General features: G+C 52.9%; 1 protein-coding gene and 1 non-coding gene across 2 annotated transcripts; both read right to left on the bottom strand.

The window, feature by feature from the left end:
• Positions 1 to 1,299: 1,299 nt before the first annotated feature.
• Opa3 (outer mitochondrial membrane lipid metabolism regulator OPA3) lies at positions 1,300 to 17,043 on the bottom strand. The gene is made up of 2 exons (XM_036183493.1): positions 16,767 to 17,043; positions 1,300 to 2,978 (listed from the first exon to the last, which is right to left on the bottom strand). The coding sequence occupies exons 1-2, from the start codon at positions 16,906 to 16,908 to the stop codon at positions 2,581 to 2,583; spliced, it is 540 nt and encodes a 179-aa protein (XP_036039386.1). The 5' UTR covers positions 16,909 to 17,043; the 3' UTR covers positions 1,300 to 2,580.
• Positions 5,179 to 5,336, bottom strand: LOC118576967. Its single transcript, XR_004944150.1, has one exon. It is a non-coding gene; the product is annotated as a U1 spliceosomal RNA (small nuclear RNA).
• Positions 17,044 to 18,341: the final 1,298 nt, after the last annotated feature.

Genomic DNA, 18,341 nt, shown 5'->3' with positions numbered 1-18,341 from the left:
TATAGGCCAGCCCGACCTGGACTTTACAAAGTGTTTATTCCACTGTATTTATGTATCATGTGTTTACAGTTGGGTGTATGTTGCAATGTGAACATGGAGGTCTGAGGACCACCTGCAGGAACCAGTTCTCCTTCTACCATGCAAATCCTGGGGACCCAACTCAGGTCCATCAGGCTAGGTGGCAAATGGTTCCATCTGTTAACTGGATTTTTTTCAACTAAAAACACACACAAATAAACTTGAAGACAACCAGCTTCATTAATAAATTTATTCTCACCCTTCTCCCCACGTGGGAATACTGCAGTGAGTAGGACCACAGAGGACTGCTCCGGCCTCTTGCCTTGTGGAGGCTTCTGGAACCACACACCCTATCACACTTGCTTCCTGCCCTGCCACCGAGAGTGAGGCTGCCCACAGGCCCCAACGTGTCCAGATGCATCAGGACCATGTGAGGGCTCCACCGGGCCAGGATGGGCCCACAGGCCAATTTCATGCTTGGGTGGCCTGAAGGTGACATTCGTCTCAGAGAAAACACTCTTGTGGGGTTCTTCAGGAAACTCAGAACAGCGAAGCTGCTCTGTGGGAGTAATGACCGACCTGACAGGGCCCAGGGCCTGGCTTTGCCGTAACTTCAGTGGACTGACCCAGGGCAGGGTGGCCAGAGCTGGTCTTAGAGCTGTTAGTGCTACACTGGACTCTCGGGTAACCATGGCAATCGGGTTCTGAGTTGCCTCCCTGGCCCCATCCTGTCCTCCTTCATCCTGCAGCCATGTCTGTCCTTTGCCTTTGTCTCTCAGTCAGGACCTCACCTAACGCAGCCACTCCAAATTTAAAGAAAGACATCAATTCTCCCTCTCCTAGGAGTTGAGATACGGTCTCAGAAGCAAGTCTTGAGTTTCCACCTGGTGAATCCTGGGAATGGGTCATTTTCACCCCTCTGGGGAAGAAGAGCTCTGCCAGGCCCACCTCTAGGGACAAGGGCCAGGTAGAAGGAATCTGCTCCCTATATTCAGAGATCTCAGGCGTGGAAACCCAGTGCCTCTGGCCTCTGGGAAGAGGCCTGGCCCTCTCCTCACCTTGCCCTGCAGCTAGAACCATCTGGTTCTCCCCACTCCAAGGAGCCTGTCCCTTCTGAGCCATAGGGTCTTGGCCAAGTCCCTTCGTATCCCTTCCCCTGGGCCTCAGTTTCCCAATATGGGAAAGAGCTCATAGAAGAGTTTTGGCCGCTTTCCCATCAAAGCCAAACCCTTTTCTGGCTTTTCTCCCAAGTTTTGTCTTCTTTGTGTCTTCTTCTTCTTTGAGACAGGGTCTCACTCTGTGGACTCAGGGTCTGAGAGCTGGGATTCCAGATGGGAGCCACCACATTCTCTATTACTAGTGAACACTGGCCCAGTCTGGAGGTCATATTAATTATGCCACTCCTATATCCTTGAGATGCCGCCTACAGCCATGGCAGTGACTGGGCAGCCCGGCCCTTCTGGAGCTGTAGTGCCCAACCCCAGCAGCCAAGTGGAGGCTGCCCAAGGCCGAGCAGCACAGCGGGGCCTCGGCGCTCAGGATGGTCGAGGGAACAAGCTGAACCAGGGCCTCCAAAGATAAACCCATGTCCTAACCCTGTCAGCGTGTCCCCATTCAGAAAAGGGTCTTCAGAGGTGTAATTAAGGACCTTTCAATGTGGTCACCCAGACTGAGAGAGAGAGAGGAAGAGAAGGCCTCAAGAAGACAAGCCAGTCCAGAAGACTTGGAGCCCCTGAAGCCAGAAGGAGGAGTGAGACCCCTCCCCCCAATACCCTGGCCTTTGCTGTCGGCTTCCAGAATTGGAGAACAGGTCACTCTGTCCCGCACACGTTCCTAGTAACAGGTCACTCGGGGAGCGGGCAGACAGCAAGACCAACACAAACGGTGGGGGACCCAGGGCTCCAGGAGAGGGGAGACGTGGACAGATGCGTGGGTGACAGCTAACCCACTGGCCTGAGAAATACCACTGAAGAAAGACAGGAAGAAATATGGAAACAAGGTCCAAGGACCCCAGGACAGGGCTGCGACTGAGGCAGGCTAGCTGAGGGCCAGGCAGGATCTGTCGGTACCAAGGAAGGGACTAGGGGGTAACACCACAGGCCGGGGGGTGAGGGGATCTCAGAGGAAAGAATGGGGATGGGGGATGGGCACATCAACTGCAGGAGGCTTCACTGAGGCCTGCACCCACCAAAGGAAGAAGGCGGGCGGGCAGCTGACCTTGTCTGAGCAGGTCCCGGTTAGGCTTGAGCCCTGCTTCCAATGTGCCTTTGCCAGAGCAGTGGGGAGTCAGGTTGGCAAGACCTTGCAAGTCCAACGTGGTTCCTTGTTGGGGCTGAGCGCTCCGAGTCAGGAGCTGGGGCTCTGAACACTTTTGCTGCGGTGCTCCCTGGGAGAAATGCCCGGATTCTATCAGTAAGGATGACCACACGTCACAGTTCCATTAAGGTTCTGGTGGCTTCTGCTGGGCCAGGGCAGGCCAGGCCAGGCCAGGCCAGGTGGTGTGGGGAGAAAGCCTTGTTGCGGGCCTCATGGCCACATACAAGTCCAAGCCTCAGCAGCAGGCTATTTCTTGGAAGACGCTGCCTGGCACTTGGGAGCCGAGTGCGCGTTGCAGACTTGAGCACGCATCTCCTGCAGCTCAGCACGCAGCTCCTCCAGAGCACTCAGAGAGGGCGTGGCCTGTGCTTGAGCCTGTAGTGTCTCCAGGGCCAGCGCCAGGCGGCCCACCTCGTCCTGCAGCGCGTTCCAGGCTGCCCTCTGCTCCTCCTCCTTGTTACGCTGCTGAGTCTGGTGGCGCCAGTACTCCAGGACCAGGCAGCCTCCGCCCACAATGAAGATGGTGGCCTCGCCCAGCAGCTCAGCACCCAGCTCTGCCGCTGCCTCCTCATTCAGCGGCTTGATGGCTGTGCCCCGGAAGCCCATGATGCGCATCTTGGTCCGCATCTCCACCCAGTGGTACACTGCAGGGGAGAGAGTGGTCAGGTGTGCTCCCAAGCCGCCCCACCCCCACACTTCCTTGTCCCAATTGGAGTCAGAGACCAAGGTGGGAGCAGGAGCTTGTCTAAATAAGATCTGCCCCTTGCTTCTCCCGGGAACACATGGTCTCCTCCAGGGGTGACCCAGGGGCTTTCTTCCCCCAGTATTAAGATCAGAGCCCAGGGTTGAAGGCATGCTAGACACACCCACTACCACTGATCTACACAGGTCTTCTTTTTGTCTATATATATTTGAGACAGGGTCTTCCGTAGCTCACACTGGCTTTCAACTCCCCATGTAGCCAAGGATGACCTTCAACTTCTCATCTTTGTGTTTCCACTTGCCCAAGCGCTGGACGACAGGCATGGACATTATGTCCAATCACTTTTCCCCCAGTTGTAGCCCAGGCTGGCCTTGAATTCCTGATGCTCCTGCCTCTGCCTCCTGAGTAGCTGGGGGTATAGTCCTGTGACACTGGGATCGGGCCTAGCTCCGGATGTCTTTCAAAGCACAGCAGGCTCCAGAGAGAGCAGCAAGGAGCAGAGATTCCAGATGGGAGGCCATGTCCCTAGAGGGCACAAGCAGCTGCTCCCTTAGTGACAGGAACACACAGGTGCAAAGGTCCAGCAGCCATACCCAGCTCCCTCTGTTGCTCTTTAGGTCACCACACAGAGGGGCTGTCTGTCTTCCTCCCCTGGCACTGTGGCCCACTTCCCCTGTGAGGCAGAGGGTTGCAGTGGTGCTGGCGGGGGACCCCACAGGAAGGCCAGCTGAGACACTAAGTACCTTTTGCGGGGTCTGGAGGCTGCAATCCCCGGTTCTCAGAGCCAACTGGAAGGAGCTAAGCAGGGAGCCAAGCGGTGCTCCTGGGGCGGAGCTCTCTCCACGATGTCCCTGTTTCTCAGCCCTAGGGAGAGCCTAGAGGAGCATGGGAGACCAGGAACCACCTTCACTGGCCACAGCACTATGGGAGCCCATCAAGTGGGAGGAGGTGGAGAGGGAGCCCAGGCTAGCTCCTTTCTGAATGTACTTCCAATAGAGCTTTTTCTTGTTGAGATGGTCTCACTCTGTCTGGCTCACCTGGAATTTAGCATGTAGAGCTACGCTGACCTTGAACTTGTAGTAATCCTCCTGCCTCAGCCTCTCAAGCTGTAGGGATCACAAGCATACATCACCATGCATGCCTTTGTTTTAGTTTTTATTATTGCTTATTAGATTGTTTTCTCTTTTTTTTTTTTTTTTTTTTTTTTTTTGAGACATGGTCTTACTGTGTAGCCCTGACTGGCCTGGAACTCACTATACAGACCAGGCTGGCCTTTTCTTTCTTACTTTCTTGTTTTCTGTTTTTTTCCTATGAATTTATTTGTCTTTATTTTATGTGTGCTGGTATTTTGCATGCATGTATGTCTGTGTGAGGGTGTCAGGTCTCCTGGAACTGGAGTAACAGACAGCTGTGAGCTGCCATATAGATGCTGGGAATTAAACTAGGTCCTCTGGATGGGCAGCCAGTGCTCTTAATCATGGAGCCATCTCTCCAGCCCCTACTTATGTTTTGAGACAGGGTCTCACTGTGTAATCCAGGCTGGGACTGAACCCGGGGCAGAAAGTCTCCTGAGAGCAGCGATTGCAGGACTGTGCCCTGTACACTTCAGACCTGCCCTCCGTATTACTTGCATGCTGTATCTCAACTTCAGTCCTGAGACCCACATGGTAAGAGAACCAACTCTTGTGTTCTCTGACCTCAATATGCACACCTGTGACATATGGACAGACAGACAGACAGACACACACACACACACATCGACTTTAAGCAGGGCATGGTGGTGGATGACTTTAATCACAGCATTTAGGAGGCAGAGGCAGGTGGATCTCTGTGAGTTTGAGACCAGCCTGGTCTACAGATCGAGATCCAGGACAGCCAGTGCTGTTACACAGAGAAACTCAGTCTTGAAAAACAAAAACAAAAACACTTTACAGAATATACGTCCAGGGGCTGGAGAGATGGCTCAGTGGCTAAAAGCACTTGCTGCTCTTCCAGAGAACCCATGTTTGACTTCTAGCCCCCACAAGGCAGCACACAACTGTCTGTAACTCTAGCCCCACAGGATCCACTACAAGCATGTGCACAGACGTCCACTCAGGCAAAACATCATACACATAAAGTAATAAAAACAAATTCTTTTTCCAGGGAGAGCTCAAGTGCAGTCAGCCCTACTACCACAAATTATGCAGTAGAATTTGCCACATTTGGGGAAATGGCAGGAGTCAGCACATCAGGAACACTATGGATAAGCCTTGTCCTGGGAAAACCACCTTTGCGATCATGGTAAGCATATAAAAATAAATCTTTCCTTTTTATTCTTGTTTTAAAATTTACTTTGTTTATGTATATTTGTATGCATGGGTGCTTTGTCTGCTTGTATGCCTGCATGTCAGAAGAGGGCATCAGGTCCCACTATAGATGGTTGTGAGCCACCATGTGGGTGCTGGGAATTGAACTCAGGACCTCTGGAAGAGCAGCCAGTGCTCTCAACCCTGAGTCATCTCTCCAGCTCTGAGAATAAATTATTAAAAAAAAAAAAAAAGAATATACATACAAAAAATCAAATATTACTAACTAAACCCCAGTGAAGGAAGCAGTTTGGGACCCAGAAGGGCTTACTGTCCAGCCTATGCTGCCTTGGGGACTCAATTCTCTATGTATTCCTCACTCACAAAGCTAGGACCACCATAAAAGCTAGCTAGTATCAACTGCCCGGATAATGGACAGCATGATTAAGTAGTTGTTGTTGTTGCTGGCTGGGATATCACATGGCTCCGAGCAGTCCCTGGCTGTCCCTCTCTAGATATGTCCCAGGTACACTCACTCTAAAGCCTGGTATAGTGGCACAGATCTTTCCTCCTAACACTCAGGAGGTTGAGGCAGGAGGACCACAGGCTGCAGAGACGGCTCAGCTGCTGCTCTTGTAGAGGACCTGGGTTCAGTCCCCAGCACCCACAACAGGTGCTCAGAACCACCTCTCATTCCAGTCCCAGGGACCAAACACCTGCCTCTGGCCTTGATGGGAATCAGGCAAGCATGAGGTGCACATACATGTGCATAGGCACTCATACATACACATAAAAATACAATTCAACTTCAGGGGGCTAGACAGACAGCCCCGTGGTTCAGAGCACTAGCTACTTTTCCAGAGGACCCGGGTTTGATTCCCAGTGCCCTGCTGTAGCTCCAGTCTGAGGTTCCTAAGCTGCATTCTGGCCTCCACAAACATCAGGCACACAGGTACACAGACAGACATGTGGACAAACTCCCTGTGCAGCCAAGGCTGGCCCGGAAGTCACAGGCTTGCACACTACAGCCACTGCCGCGATCTCATTGACTCCGCAGTCCTTCCTCCTACAACAGCCCGTGGCACGGAGGCACTCAACACTGGGCTGAGGCACTAACGCAGGCTCCTAACGACTGACCGCAGCACAGAATGACCTCGGCCTGTACTCCCACCTAGACTGCTCAGGCCAGCTGGGCTTAACAGAGCGGGAGTTCTGGAGGCTCAGGGAGGCTAAGGGCTCAGTGTGCTTAGAGCTGGGTGGTCCTGGGTTCAGGTCCTGCACCTGATACTCACTTGCTGTGCCAGGACTCCAACAGCACAGTAAGCTCCCCACTTTGCAAGGGGAGCAGCAGGCAGGGGCAGGGTTGCTCCAGGCCTGGCTCCCAGGGGTGTTGGCTCCTCGCAGGAGTGAGCAGCGACTGGAATAACCTGACTGGAGATAGCAGAGCTACCTGCAGGACTGCAGCAGCAGCTGAGCCCTAGAGCACTGTGGTCAAGGCCACCAAGGAGTCTCACTGTCTGTCTGGTTTGGAGCCCCTGCTGAGCCATGCACTACCTCTTGCCCCCGGGCCCCCGTTTCTTCATCTGTGGGGCTTGAAAATGGCCACAGTAGAGGGCATGCTGGCTCATGCCTGTAACCCCAGCACTTGGGAGGCTGAGGAGGAAGACTGTCTCAGACCAGCTTGAGCCAGGCCTCCTTCCCACAGCGGGGGCGGCCCAGGGTGAGGACGCAGTAGTCTCTGAGGGGCTCCGAAAGAACTCTCTCCACCTTCAGAAGTGTCCCTTACCCCCCCACCCCTTGTAAGACAAATTCTCATAGCTTAGGCTGGCCTGGGACTTGCTGGTGGCTGAGGAGGGCCTTGAACTCCTGATCCTACTGCCTCCACCTCCCACGTGCTGGATTTACAGGTGTGCGCCTCCACACCTGGCCAACTACTGTCACTCCCCCCAAGGCCTGGGGGGGCCAGCGGGGGGGGGGGACCTAGGGCCTAAGGCACTTTACAGCTAAACTGCATCCATGGGTCTCTCCTGACACACAAAAAGCCTCTGTGGGGCTTCAGAGACGGCTCTGTGGGTAAGAGCACTGGCTGCTCTTCTAGACCTGGGCTCAGTTCCCAGCAACCACACAGTGGCTGACCGCTGTCTCTATCTCCAGTTCCAGGGCATCCAACTCCCTCTTCTCAACTGTCAGGCACCAGGCATGCATGTGGGGCGCAGACATACATGTAGGCAAAACACTTATATGCATAGACTAAAATAAATAAAAAAGAATTTTCAATGAAAAGAAAAGAAATAAGAAGCATGGTGTTCAGAGCTCTAGCAGCCTTATTGTGGTCAGGAGGAGAACTGTCTGGATAAAAACAACAAAAACAAAAACTACTGTCCGGAAGAGGAGGACAGAGCCACAAGATCCCAGGGGCCACCACGGAGCCACCAAACCACCTAGAGGTGTTTTCCGAGGACTTACTGTCTAGCCAGCAGGAGGTGTGACTCCAGGCCTAGTTAAGATTTACTGGCTGGTTTTTAGTGGACTTGAGAGGGGTAAAAACACCTGTGAGTCATACGGGCAGCCTTCTGTGCCTGCTGCCATCCCGGCAGAGCAAGCCCAGCTGCTGAACAGAGCTGAAGAACTGACTCGGGCGCCCTCTCCTGTCCGTTCCCAGTACTGTCAGCAACCAGGGCAAGGAGATTCTGATCCTGGGCTGTAAACCAACCAGCCCTAACAAACACAGTGGAAGGGGGTTGCTTGTTTTTGTACAATAGAGGTGGAGGCCAGACATTCAGGCAGGTTAGGCACTTAGCTACAGCCACCTCTGTTGTTTTGAGACCTTCTCATGTAGCCCAGGCTGACCTCAGACTTGTTGAGTAGCTAAGGATGACCTTGATCTCTTCATTCCCCACTTCTCAAGGGTCAGCTGCGTGCCACCATGCCCAGCCCCAGTTGGCTAAAAACTGTTTATTTTCAGACAGGCCCACTAGCCAAGCTTGATCTTGAACTCACAGTCCTCCAGCTCCAACCTCTAGGACTGTAGGAGTGAGTGTACCACCTCGCAAGAGTTGGGTGAGGTCGTCCAAATGCCTGTTCAGTGATCACCTACCTGCTTTGTTTTTGTTTTTGTTTTTTTTTTTGGTGGGGTTTCACTCTGGCTGAGGTTGGCCTTGAACTATCAGCAATCCTCCTGCCTCAAGCCTTCTGAGGGTTGGAATTATAGGTGTGAGTCACCACAACTGAAGGAAAACATTGTTTTTGCATGAACAAAAACACTGGGAGGTGGTAGCATGTATACAATTTTAAAAATCACTTTTAAAATACAATTAATGAAGCCCACGCCTTTAATCCCAGCACTCAGGAGGCAGATGCAGGCGGATCTCTGAGTTTGAGGCCAGCCTGGTCTACAGAGTGAGTTCCAGGACAGCCAGGGCTACACAGAGAAACCATGTCTGGAAAAACAAAAAACAAACAAATTAATGCTACCCCTTCTAATTGCTTTTTTAAAAATACCCACAAAATAGCCATATATTATGTTACCAAAATACCTAACCAGTAATTATGATGAATGCACACGTGCACACACATACACACAGATACAGGAAAATGCGCTCAGTTGTTTCCTCTCAGGAGAGTATCTTGAATGTCTGGAGGTCACCAGCAACAGCCTGGCTGCCACACACTGGAACTGATATGACACTCTCAAGACTATAAATAGACCTGGGGAAGTGACTTTCTCTGGAGACCATTAAAAATAAAAATGCCAGTGCCTCCCCAGATCGGCCGTGCCAGGACACGTAGGCGGCATCCGAGGCATCCCAGGCAAGCACCCCACAAAGTCACATTGTTCCTACAGGTCTTCTACCTGTTGCTCAGCCAACCTTTTGGTAGCTGTATTTCATCTGTCCCTCCCTTCCTTCTTTGAGACAGGGTCTCCCCATAGAGCCCTGGGTGGCCTGGATATGCAGACTAGGTTGGCTTCCAGCTGACAGATCCACCTGCCTCTGCCTATGTGCTGGGATTAAAGATGCGCACACGGTATCCCCAGGCCCTGTGCATGCTAAGCAAGCACCCAACCACTGGGCTACACCTGCACTAGCCTTTCATCTCTTTTCTTTCTTTCTTTCTCTTTTTTTCCTCCACCACAGGGTTTCTCTTTGTAGCTTTGGAGCCTGTCCTGGAACTCTCTCTGTAGCCCAGGCTGACCTTGAACTCACAGAGATCCGCCTGCCTCTGCCTCCTGAGTGCTGGGATTAAAGGCGTGCGCCACCACCGCCAGACTTTTTTTTTTTTTTTTCATATTTTTTAAATTAAGATATCAAGTAGCTCAGGCTGGCCTTAAATTCCTGAGCCCCCTGCCTCCACCTCCTAGATGGTGGGACTACCAGGTATGAGCCACCCCACTCGGCTCTCTTCCTCTGGTTTTTGGATCTCACAGAGTAGCCAGGATTGCCCGGAACGTAAGAGCCTCCTGCCTGACTCCACATGTGCTGGGATCACAGGCTAGCCCGCCAAGCCTGGCTAGCCCTGGCCTGCCGACCCTCTGGAGCTATCATTCTAGATGTTCTTTCTGTTTGCTTCCATCCCCCAATTTCCTGGCAACTTTCACTTTCCCTTGTGTTTATTACTCCTCTCTCTTATCCTTTTACACACATTTTGTTTTTTTGAGACAAGAGTCTCATGTAGCCCAGGCTGGCTTCAAACTCAAAATATAGCCCAGGATGACCTTCAGCTTCTGATTTCGCTGCCTCCACCTCCAGAGTGCTGGGTAAAACTGTGTGTAACCACACCCTCTATGCAGTGCTCTCTATCAGAGGAAGCTCCCAGCAAATCCCAGCCAAGCTATGGACTGGAGATACAAAAGGGTAGGTAAGGTGGCAGACGCCTGTATCTTAGCACTCTGGAGCCTGAGGCAGGAAATTCACATGAGTTTGAGGCCAGCCGGACCTACAGTATGTGAGTATGTTTCAACCCCCCCCCCCCCCCCCCAAAAAAAAAAAAAAAAAAAAAAAAAAAAAACCCAAAAACTCCATCCAGAGCTGGAGTTGGCCCTGAGGTTAAGAACATTTCCTCTTCTTGCAGAGGACCTGTGGGGTTCCCAGCACCCTGTCAGGCAGCTCACAACCACCTGTACCCAGCTCCAGGGAGATGACTCTCTTCTGGTCTCCTAGGTCACCAGAACACTTGTGGCATACACAGACACACACACATAAATAAAAACATATCTTTTGGGCTGGAGAGATGGCTCAGAGGTTGGGAGCAGCGACTGCTCTTCCAGAGGTCCCGAGTTCAATTCTCAGCACCCACATGGTGGCTCACAACCATCTGTAATGAGATCTGGTGCCCTCTTCTGTGTACATAATAAATAAATAAATCTTTGGAAAAAAACCAACATATCTTTCTTTTCATTAATTTAAAGGAGTCAATGGTTGCAAATTAAGTCGCCTGGCCTGGCCTCGGGTGTCTTTTGTCCCCAGAATTCCAGCAGGGGTTTAATCCCAGAGCTCTGTGAATGGTTAGGAGAGTGGAGATTTTGTCAGACAGTGAAGACTTCAGGTCCTAAGAACACCAAGATGGACTCCAAGGGCTGACTCCCGGTGGATTATAGGGAGAGCCCCAGACACAGTGACACCCTAGGACACTACTAGCAAGAAGGCCATCGAAAGAGCCAAGCAGCCGGGCGGCGGGGGCACACGCCTGGAATCCCAGCACTCGGGAGGCAGAGGCAGGTGGTCTCTGTGAGTTCAAGGCCAGCCTGGGCTACAAAGTGAGTTCCAGGAAAGGGGAAATTCTGTCTGGGGGGGGGGGGGAGCCAGGCAGGTGCAAATGCTGCCCAGACTCTGAGCTAAAAACCCTCTTTTCTTTATATCCCTAGTCTGCCTCAAGTATTTGGTTACAGGGAAGACAATACAATGAACACAAACGTGAATATCTGCGAAGGACTACGACCTTGTGTACTGCATGTGGCAAACTAGAAAAGTGAGCGGTACAGGTAAAGGAATAAGCACAAATGACCCGGGTTCCCTTCCTGCCCGAAGTCACCCTCAGCTTCCCTGGAAGCGTCTACAGCACACTTTGAGATAAGGGGTGGGGCTCAGAGGTTAAGAGCACTGGCTGCTCTTCCAGAGGTCCTGAATTCAATTCCCAGCAACCACATGGTGGCTCACAGCCATCTGTAATGAGATCTGGCGCCCTCTTCTGGCCTGCAGGGGCACATGAAACAGAACACTGTATATGTAATAAATAAATCTTAAAAAAAAAAAAAGAGAGAGATGGGGGCGGGGATGAGAGCTCTCTGAGCCAGGTACGGTGGCACATTCCTAAGCTCCTAGCACTTGAGAGGCCTTTGGAGCAAGAGGATGAACACAAGTTCCAGGCCAGCCTGGGCTACTGTACAAGAGCCTGTCTTCAAAAGCCCGAAAAGAACAAAAGAAGGAGTTTGGCTTCAGTGCCTCAAGGAGCTGGACCGGATGTGGGCAGTCTCTTCCTCCCAGGAGTGTGGACTGCCGAGGACAGGCAGGATATACAGGGCTGGCTTCCACTTCCCAAGGGCTTCTCCCTCAACTCTGAGCTGCAGCAGCCGCAGCGGCCTTCCCAGGATAAGAGGCAGGCAGCCAGGGGTGGTGCCACACACCTGTAGCGGGAAATGTAGCAGTCACTGTATCTTGGGTAAACATTACAAAGAAACAGTTGTGAAACCTTGAAGACTTCGTGGTGGAAAACAGTGATTGTTCTGTGTTATCAAGAGCTGGTTTTCTGAGAAAACTTCACAGCCTTTGTGTGACTTCAGTCACAAGCGGTCCTGGCACACCTGGAACGTCTTGCATTATTGAGTACCGCAAACAGTGCACACTAAGGACTGAAGTTGCGGAGGTGTGGTGTTTTCAACAAATAGATTAGATCAGGGGCTTTGGTATGAGGAACTCGCTTTACCCAAAAAACACCTTTTGTGTAACAGTCAATAAATCCACTTCTGTAGGGGTGTCTGAGGGTCAGTCTGTTGAGGCTGGACCTCCTTCCCAGCTGCCTCTGAGACCCGATTTCATCCTGAGGGGACCCTCTTTCTTTGATTATCCCGAGTAAGTGAGAACACCGACACACACATATAATCCCAGCCTGAGGAGGCAGAGGCAGGGAGATCTATGAGTTCAAGGCCAGCCAAGTCCACAGAGTTCCAAGCCAGCCAGGGCTACAGAGTGAGACCCTGTCTTGTTTGGTTGTTTTTCAAGACAGGGTTTCTCTGTGTAGCCCTGGCAGGCATGGAACTCAGAGAGCCACCTGCCTCTGCCTCCTGAGTCCTGGGGTTGAAGGCGTGCACCACCCTGTCTTAAAAGAAAACAATGTTCCACACGATACCAGGGGTGGGTGCGGCAGTGGTGGGAGGCCTGCGGGAGTTCTGAGCCACAGCCACAGCACTTAGCCTGAGAAGACCGGAAGAATGGAATGCAAGAAAGCAGCAGCCTAGCAGGGCTCTCCACGCTCAGGACCATCACCAGTGGAGCGCGAGTTCTTTCTGCCTGTCTCCCATCTGCCCTTTCTCCTACCTCAGTCCTGCTAGCTCTAGCTCGAACACGCTTTCAGACGGCCACCACCGAGAGGAAAGGAAGGGTTCTTCTCATAACTGACAAGGTGACAACAGGACGCACGACGCCATCCCACGTGGAGGGACAGACAGACACCAAGAATGCGTCCACACATGCACACACCCAGAGTATGGCGTGTCCCAAACCTTCCCTAGATAGACAGGGGCACACCATACTTTGTTGGCATTAGGTTTCTAATGGGGCAAAGGCTGAGGTGCCAATTTAACATATCAAAGTGGATGCTGGCCTCCAGGTTCCCTGGATCCTTCCGTCTCTACCTGTTCCAGGGCCCTATCTGGCTGGCAGACCCCTAACCTCTACCCCAAACTTCCCCTTCCTTTTTTTTTTTCCCGGTTTTTCGAGACAGGGTTTCTCTATATAGCTTTGTGCCTTTCCTGGATCTCGCTCTGTAGCCCAGGCTGGCCTCGAACTCACAGAGATCCGCCTGGCTCTGCCTCCCGAGTGCTGGGATTACAGGCGTGCGCCACCACCGCCGGCCACACCCCGTCCCTTTCATCTACTCTTCTGGGCCTCCTGGCTGATGCACCTGGTTCCCCGCCCCCTCCCCCCACATGGCTCAGGGGCCTGTCCACTCCGAACTCTCCCAAATGCCCCTGCTCTGACTGTGCTCTCCCACACAGCTATAACAAACTTTCTCCTCCACTACACCTAGGAGCAGTCATGTCCTTTCCTTTTCATTTCTTTGTTTCATTCAGTGGGGACCCTGCCTTTTAAAGACACAGGACTCAAATTCAGCTGGGGAAAGTCCAGACTGCAGGACCCCATACTGGACCACTGGGGCCCAATATCAATGTCATGAAAAGACAAGGACAGGCAGAGATAATGGTGGAGAGCAGGCCATAGACCCTCAAGTAGCCAAGGCTGGCCTCAAACTAGCGGTTTAATTACAGGTGACCTTGAACTCCTGAACTTCTCATGCTCCCTCCTCCACCTTCCAAGTGCTGCCATGATAGGATTCCATAGGATTCGTCCCCAGGCCTGGCTCCACCCTCACCCCTGTACTACAAAGTGCTGTGGTACCTCTCCAGCTGGTTCTTTCTTTCTTCACTCATTACTTTGAATCAGGGTCTCAAAGGATGTGTTAGCTGTGAACCCACTCCATCCCAGGCTGGTCTTGAATTCTCCTGCCTCAGCCTCCCGAGTAGCGGCCATTACAGGCTTGGCCAGCTAACTTTTTTTCAGTGCCAAGCCACATTGCAGATGAAAGGACACCAAACTACACTACGGAAGCTGTCTCCTCCCTGTATCTACCCTCAGCCAGTAATTACCACAGTTCTATTAAAACACAACTCACTCACCACACTCAGATTCTGCCCCTCTCAAGGATCAGAGCCCTCAGCGGTCAGGCCCTGCATGCTCCATCTCTTCCCCATGGCCACTGCTTTCCCCCATCAAATGCACCAGACGAACGAGACCCCAAGCCGTCAAGCTGGGGCGCTCACTTTTCCCTCTCCTCCAGGCTGCCATCGACCCAAGCCTTCTTCCAAATACTTCTGGTCTGGACCCTGATTTGCTGACTCCCACGGCAGTTACTGCTACCTCAAAGACTCTACATTTCAGTTTTGATTATGGAGAGAGGGCTTTATGACACAGCCTAGGCAGGCTGGAACTCACTATGTAGCCCAAGTTGGCCTCAAACTCAAGGTACTCCTCCTGCCTCAACCTCCCATGCCTGAACTATAGGTACGTGTACCCATGCCTGGCTAGACTTCCTTTAAGGTCCTGATGCTGGTAGTTACCTGGCTTCCCCCATAGGAATGGATGATCCCCAGAGATCCGGATTTCTTTTCTTTCTTTCCTTTCTTTGTTTTTCGAGACAGAGTTTCTCTGTGTTGCCCTGGCTGGCCTTGAGCTCACAGAGATCCACTTGCCTCTGCCTCCCGAGTGCTGGGATTACAGGTGTGCGCCAGCACTGCCCAGCTGAGACCTGGATTTCTTTCTGTCTCCACACTCCCACAGTAACGCAGCACTGCATGCAGTATGAACGCCCAGAAGACATACGCGAAGTGGGAAAACAGACACTACAGCGCAGTAACTGCGGAAGGTTCAGTGCAGTAAGGGCTGGAAGATAATGCACCCCAGAATATAGAAACTGCTTTACTGTTTCACAGCACCCCTGAACAGAACGGGGTTAAGTGATCTGCCCAGAGTTGGCAGCTTCAGGGGTGGGACCAAGCTGTTTCTAAACTACAAAGCTAAGACCAGTCCCAGTGCTGGGAAGAGAAGCAGGAAGCGGACGGAGCAAGCCCGGGGAGTCCAGAGTCCACATCTAGGCTCTGGCACAAGCCTCCATGGTGATGGAGTGTGACACGGATCATGACCGAAGCAAATCATTCCTGTCCTGGAGGCCTCACTTTTTTCTTCTGTAAACTTCAAGCATGACCCCAGTTGTGTCTTGGGAATCTTGGAACTCACAATGTGAGGATAGCTTGCAATGATTCTCCTGCCTCTACCTCCCAAGTGCTGAGATGACAAGCATATGATACCAGCTGTTTCTTTTGTTGATGGTGGTGGATGTAAGAAAAGGTCTCACGTAGTCCAGGCTGAACTCACTAGGGTATCTGAAGCTGGTCCTGACCTCCTGTGCCTACTGCCTCAACCTCCCAAATACTGGGATATGAGTTTGCACCACCACGCCTGGCTTCAAAATCCAACACTTTTTCCACTGTAAGATCTGCATCCCAGGCAGAAACTTCAAACACCAAAAGGCCCAAGAACTTCCAAATACACAGGGGGAATAAAAAAGAAAAGGCTCCCCTTAGTTATCTGGCCTTTGTACATGTTCCTTCCCTTGGAGCCAGCACTGTCCCCATCCCTCAGTGGTCTGGTGAGATTCTCCTCACTCCCTCACTCCTAAGACCCCACCCACCTGCCAGGGAGCACTCTCTGTACTCTATACCAGGTCAGGTGTCTAGTGGGCTAGATTGTCTAGATTGTCACAGCATGGGTCCTCGGTTGACGGACAGGTACTGGCATAGACCCTGTTGTTTCATAAGCAGGGTCAGCTCAGGCTTCGCACAAAACAAGATGCCCATCATCTATAAGCTACACGGGGGGATGGATGACGGTAGTTCCCTACTCAGCGAGTTACAAAGCCTGTCTCCACAGAGACAGATCAGCCTTTTCCAGGAGCTTATATTTGGTGCATCTGCGATGCCAGTGAGGTCTCTGCTCAGGAGGCTCACCCGGTTGTTCTGAACTCAAGACTGCCCACGGTCCCTGATGGTTCTGAGATAACATTGCCATGTTAGGACCGTATCTGCCAGTGCCTAGCCAAGAGGCCTGCACGGTGCGGCTACCGAACAAATGGATGGGTATGAGGAAACTCATAATCACACGGTTGGATGTCCATTCTGGGTTCATCCAAATGCCAGGTCGCAGGACTCCCCAGGACCCCAGATTCCACCACCATCACCATCACGCCCCTTAATCAGGCCCAGAGGAAAGCTAAGCCATAAGCACCGTGCTCTAAACCCAGGACGATATGCAAGCACCCACAGGGCAGCAGGGATCTTGGTGAGATTCTTATCAGTCCCGCCCCTAACACCACAGGTAAGCCCCACCCTAACAGCTTTAATCCCTCATCCTATTGGCTCTTGTACACGTCAACCGCCACAAGCCCTCTTCCCTATTGGCTTGCATTCCAAACTCGCGCGGTGACGCCCCTGACTGCACGCCCTTCTTCGCTATTGGAGAAGTAACACGCCCCTCTAGCAGAAGCCATCCCCATTGGTTATAGCGTTTTGCCGGTTCGCGCCAGGATTGGTCAGGTCCAGAAGCCACTCCCCTGAGCAACCCCCGGAGAGGGGTCGAGAATGGAAGGGCTAGGGACCGCGGGGTGAGACTCACGCTGGGCTGGGGGCAGGCAGATGTAGGTCTTGAAGAACTCGCTGCGGCGGGCGGCCTCCTTGATGCGGTTGGCCAGCGGCTTGCTGACCTGCCGGATGCCCAGGTAGAACAGCTTCGCCATGGGGAACGCGCCCACCACCATCTTGGCGGTCGCCCTGGGCACGCGCAACCTTGCCGACTGGGCGGGGCGCCGCTGACCTCGCCGTTCCCCTCCCGCCCGCCGGTGGGCCGTGCGTGCCTACGTAAAGGAGGGACTTGCCTTCGAACCTACGTACGAGCGCGCGTACGCACGCTGGCGGCGGGGGTGGGGTGGGGAGGGGGCAAGACAGGGTGCTTCTCCGCAGGGGCGCCCTGTGACGTCGCCGCGTCGACGCCTCGACGTCCGGTCGTTGAATATGCAAATACACGGCGGAAGTGAGGCGTCAGAGGGCGGGGCCGTTAAACGGCCGCTCGTGGGAGCGTGGCCGGAGGCCCAGTCCCGACGTGCTGACGTCACCACGCTCTTGCGTGATGTCACGCACGGAATCGGCTTCCCTGCCCATAGGAGGCGCCTTGTAAGTCCCAGTTAAGTCTGGTGCGCCCCGCGTCCGCCTTCCTCCGCGGGTTGGAGCGCTCGCCGGGGAGTGCGGAGACTCACCGCCCAGTCACACAGACCTTACGGCTTGACTCACTCTCTGAAGTTGGAGGAGTGACTCAGCCCCTCAGGAAGTCAGTTCTTCTCTTTTTTTAATTATTTTTTCTAGTTTTTTAAAAGATCCGGGTCTCAGGGGCTGGAGAGATGGCTCAGCGCTTAAGACTGCTCCTCCAGAGGACCCGGGTTCGATCCCCGGCTCTCTCGTGGCAGCGCACACCTGTCTGTAACTCCTGTTCCAGGGCTTCCGACACACCCCCTCACGCAGACATACGTGCGTGCATGCAGGCAACAGCAGAGAAAATAAAATAATTTATTTTAAAGAAGAAGCTACGTCTCAGATAGCCCAGCCTGGCTCTGAACTCACTGTAGCCAAGGCTGGCCACGGAACTCCTGATTCTTCTGTCTTGTCTCTGAATTTTTTTTTCCATGATTGAGGATGGACCCCAAGACGTTTCCCCTGCTAGGCTGCTCGCTCCAACACTGAGCAGGACTGCAGATCCTCACTGGGGGATGCTAGGCCAGGACCGCCGAGCCACACCCCAAACCTGTCACCGGGTGGTTCTGGGCAAGGTGAGTTGTATCCCCAGCTTTCTGTGTGACTCCCGAGTGTGAAGCACAGGAAGTGACGCACGTGCAAGGCCCACAGAAGAAGCCCTCTGCCGTGTGTGTGCTAGTGGTATTCTCTAACAGCAGCCTAAATGTGCTCTGTAGCTAAGCCATCCTTTTCAAAGTAACTAACCGGAAAGACCGGGGCCGTAAGAACGGGTGACACACGGCCTGCAGTATTGGCCGATACCATTGGTCCTCAAGCTGCCCCACTTCCTCCCGTGGAGGGCAGGCATCCCCAGGGAGCTGGCTCAGGAAGGAACTTTAAGGACACGTCCCAGACTGTGCTCCCTTACCCAGCAGGGAGCAAAATCATATAAACAAAGTCAGGACTG

This window comes from Onychomys torridus, chromosome 1 (genome assembly GCF_903995425.1).
Source record: "Onychomys torridus chromosome 1, mOncTor1.1, whole genome shotgun sequence".
In the NCBI taxonomy this organism is placed as follows: Eukaryota; Metazoa; Chordata; class Mammalia; order Rodentia; family Cricetidae; genus Onychomys; species Onychomys torridus.
This window is presented reverse-complemented; position numbering and strand designations above follow the sequence as displayed.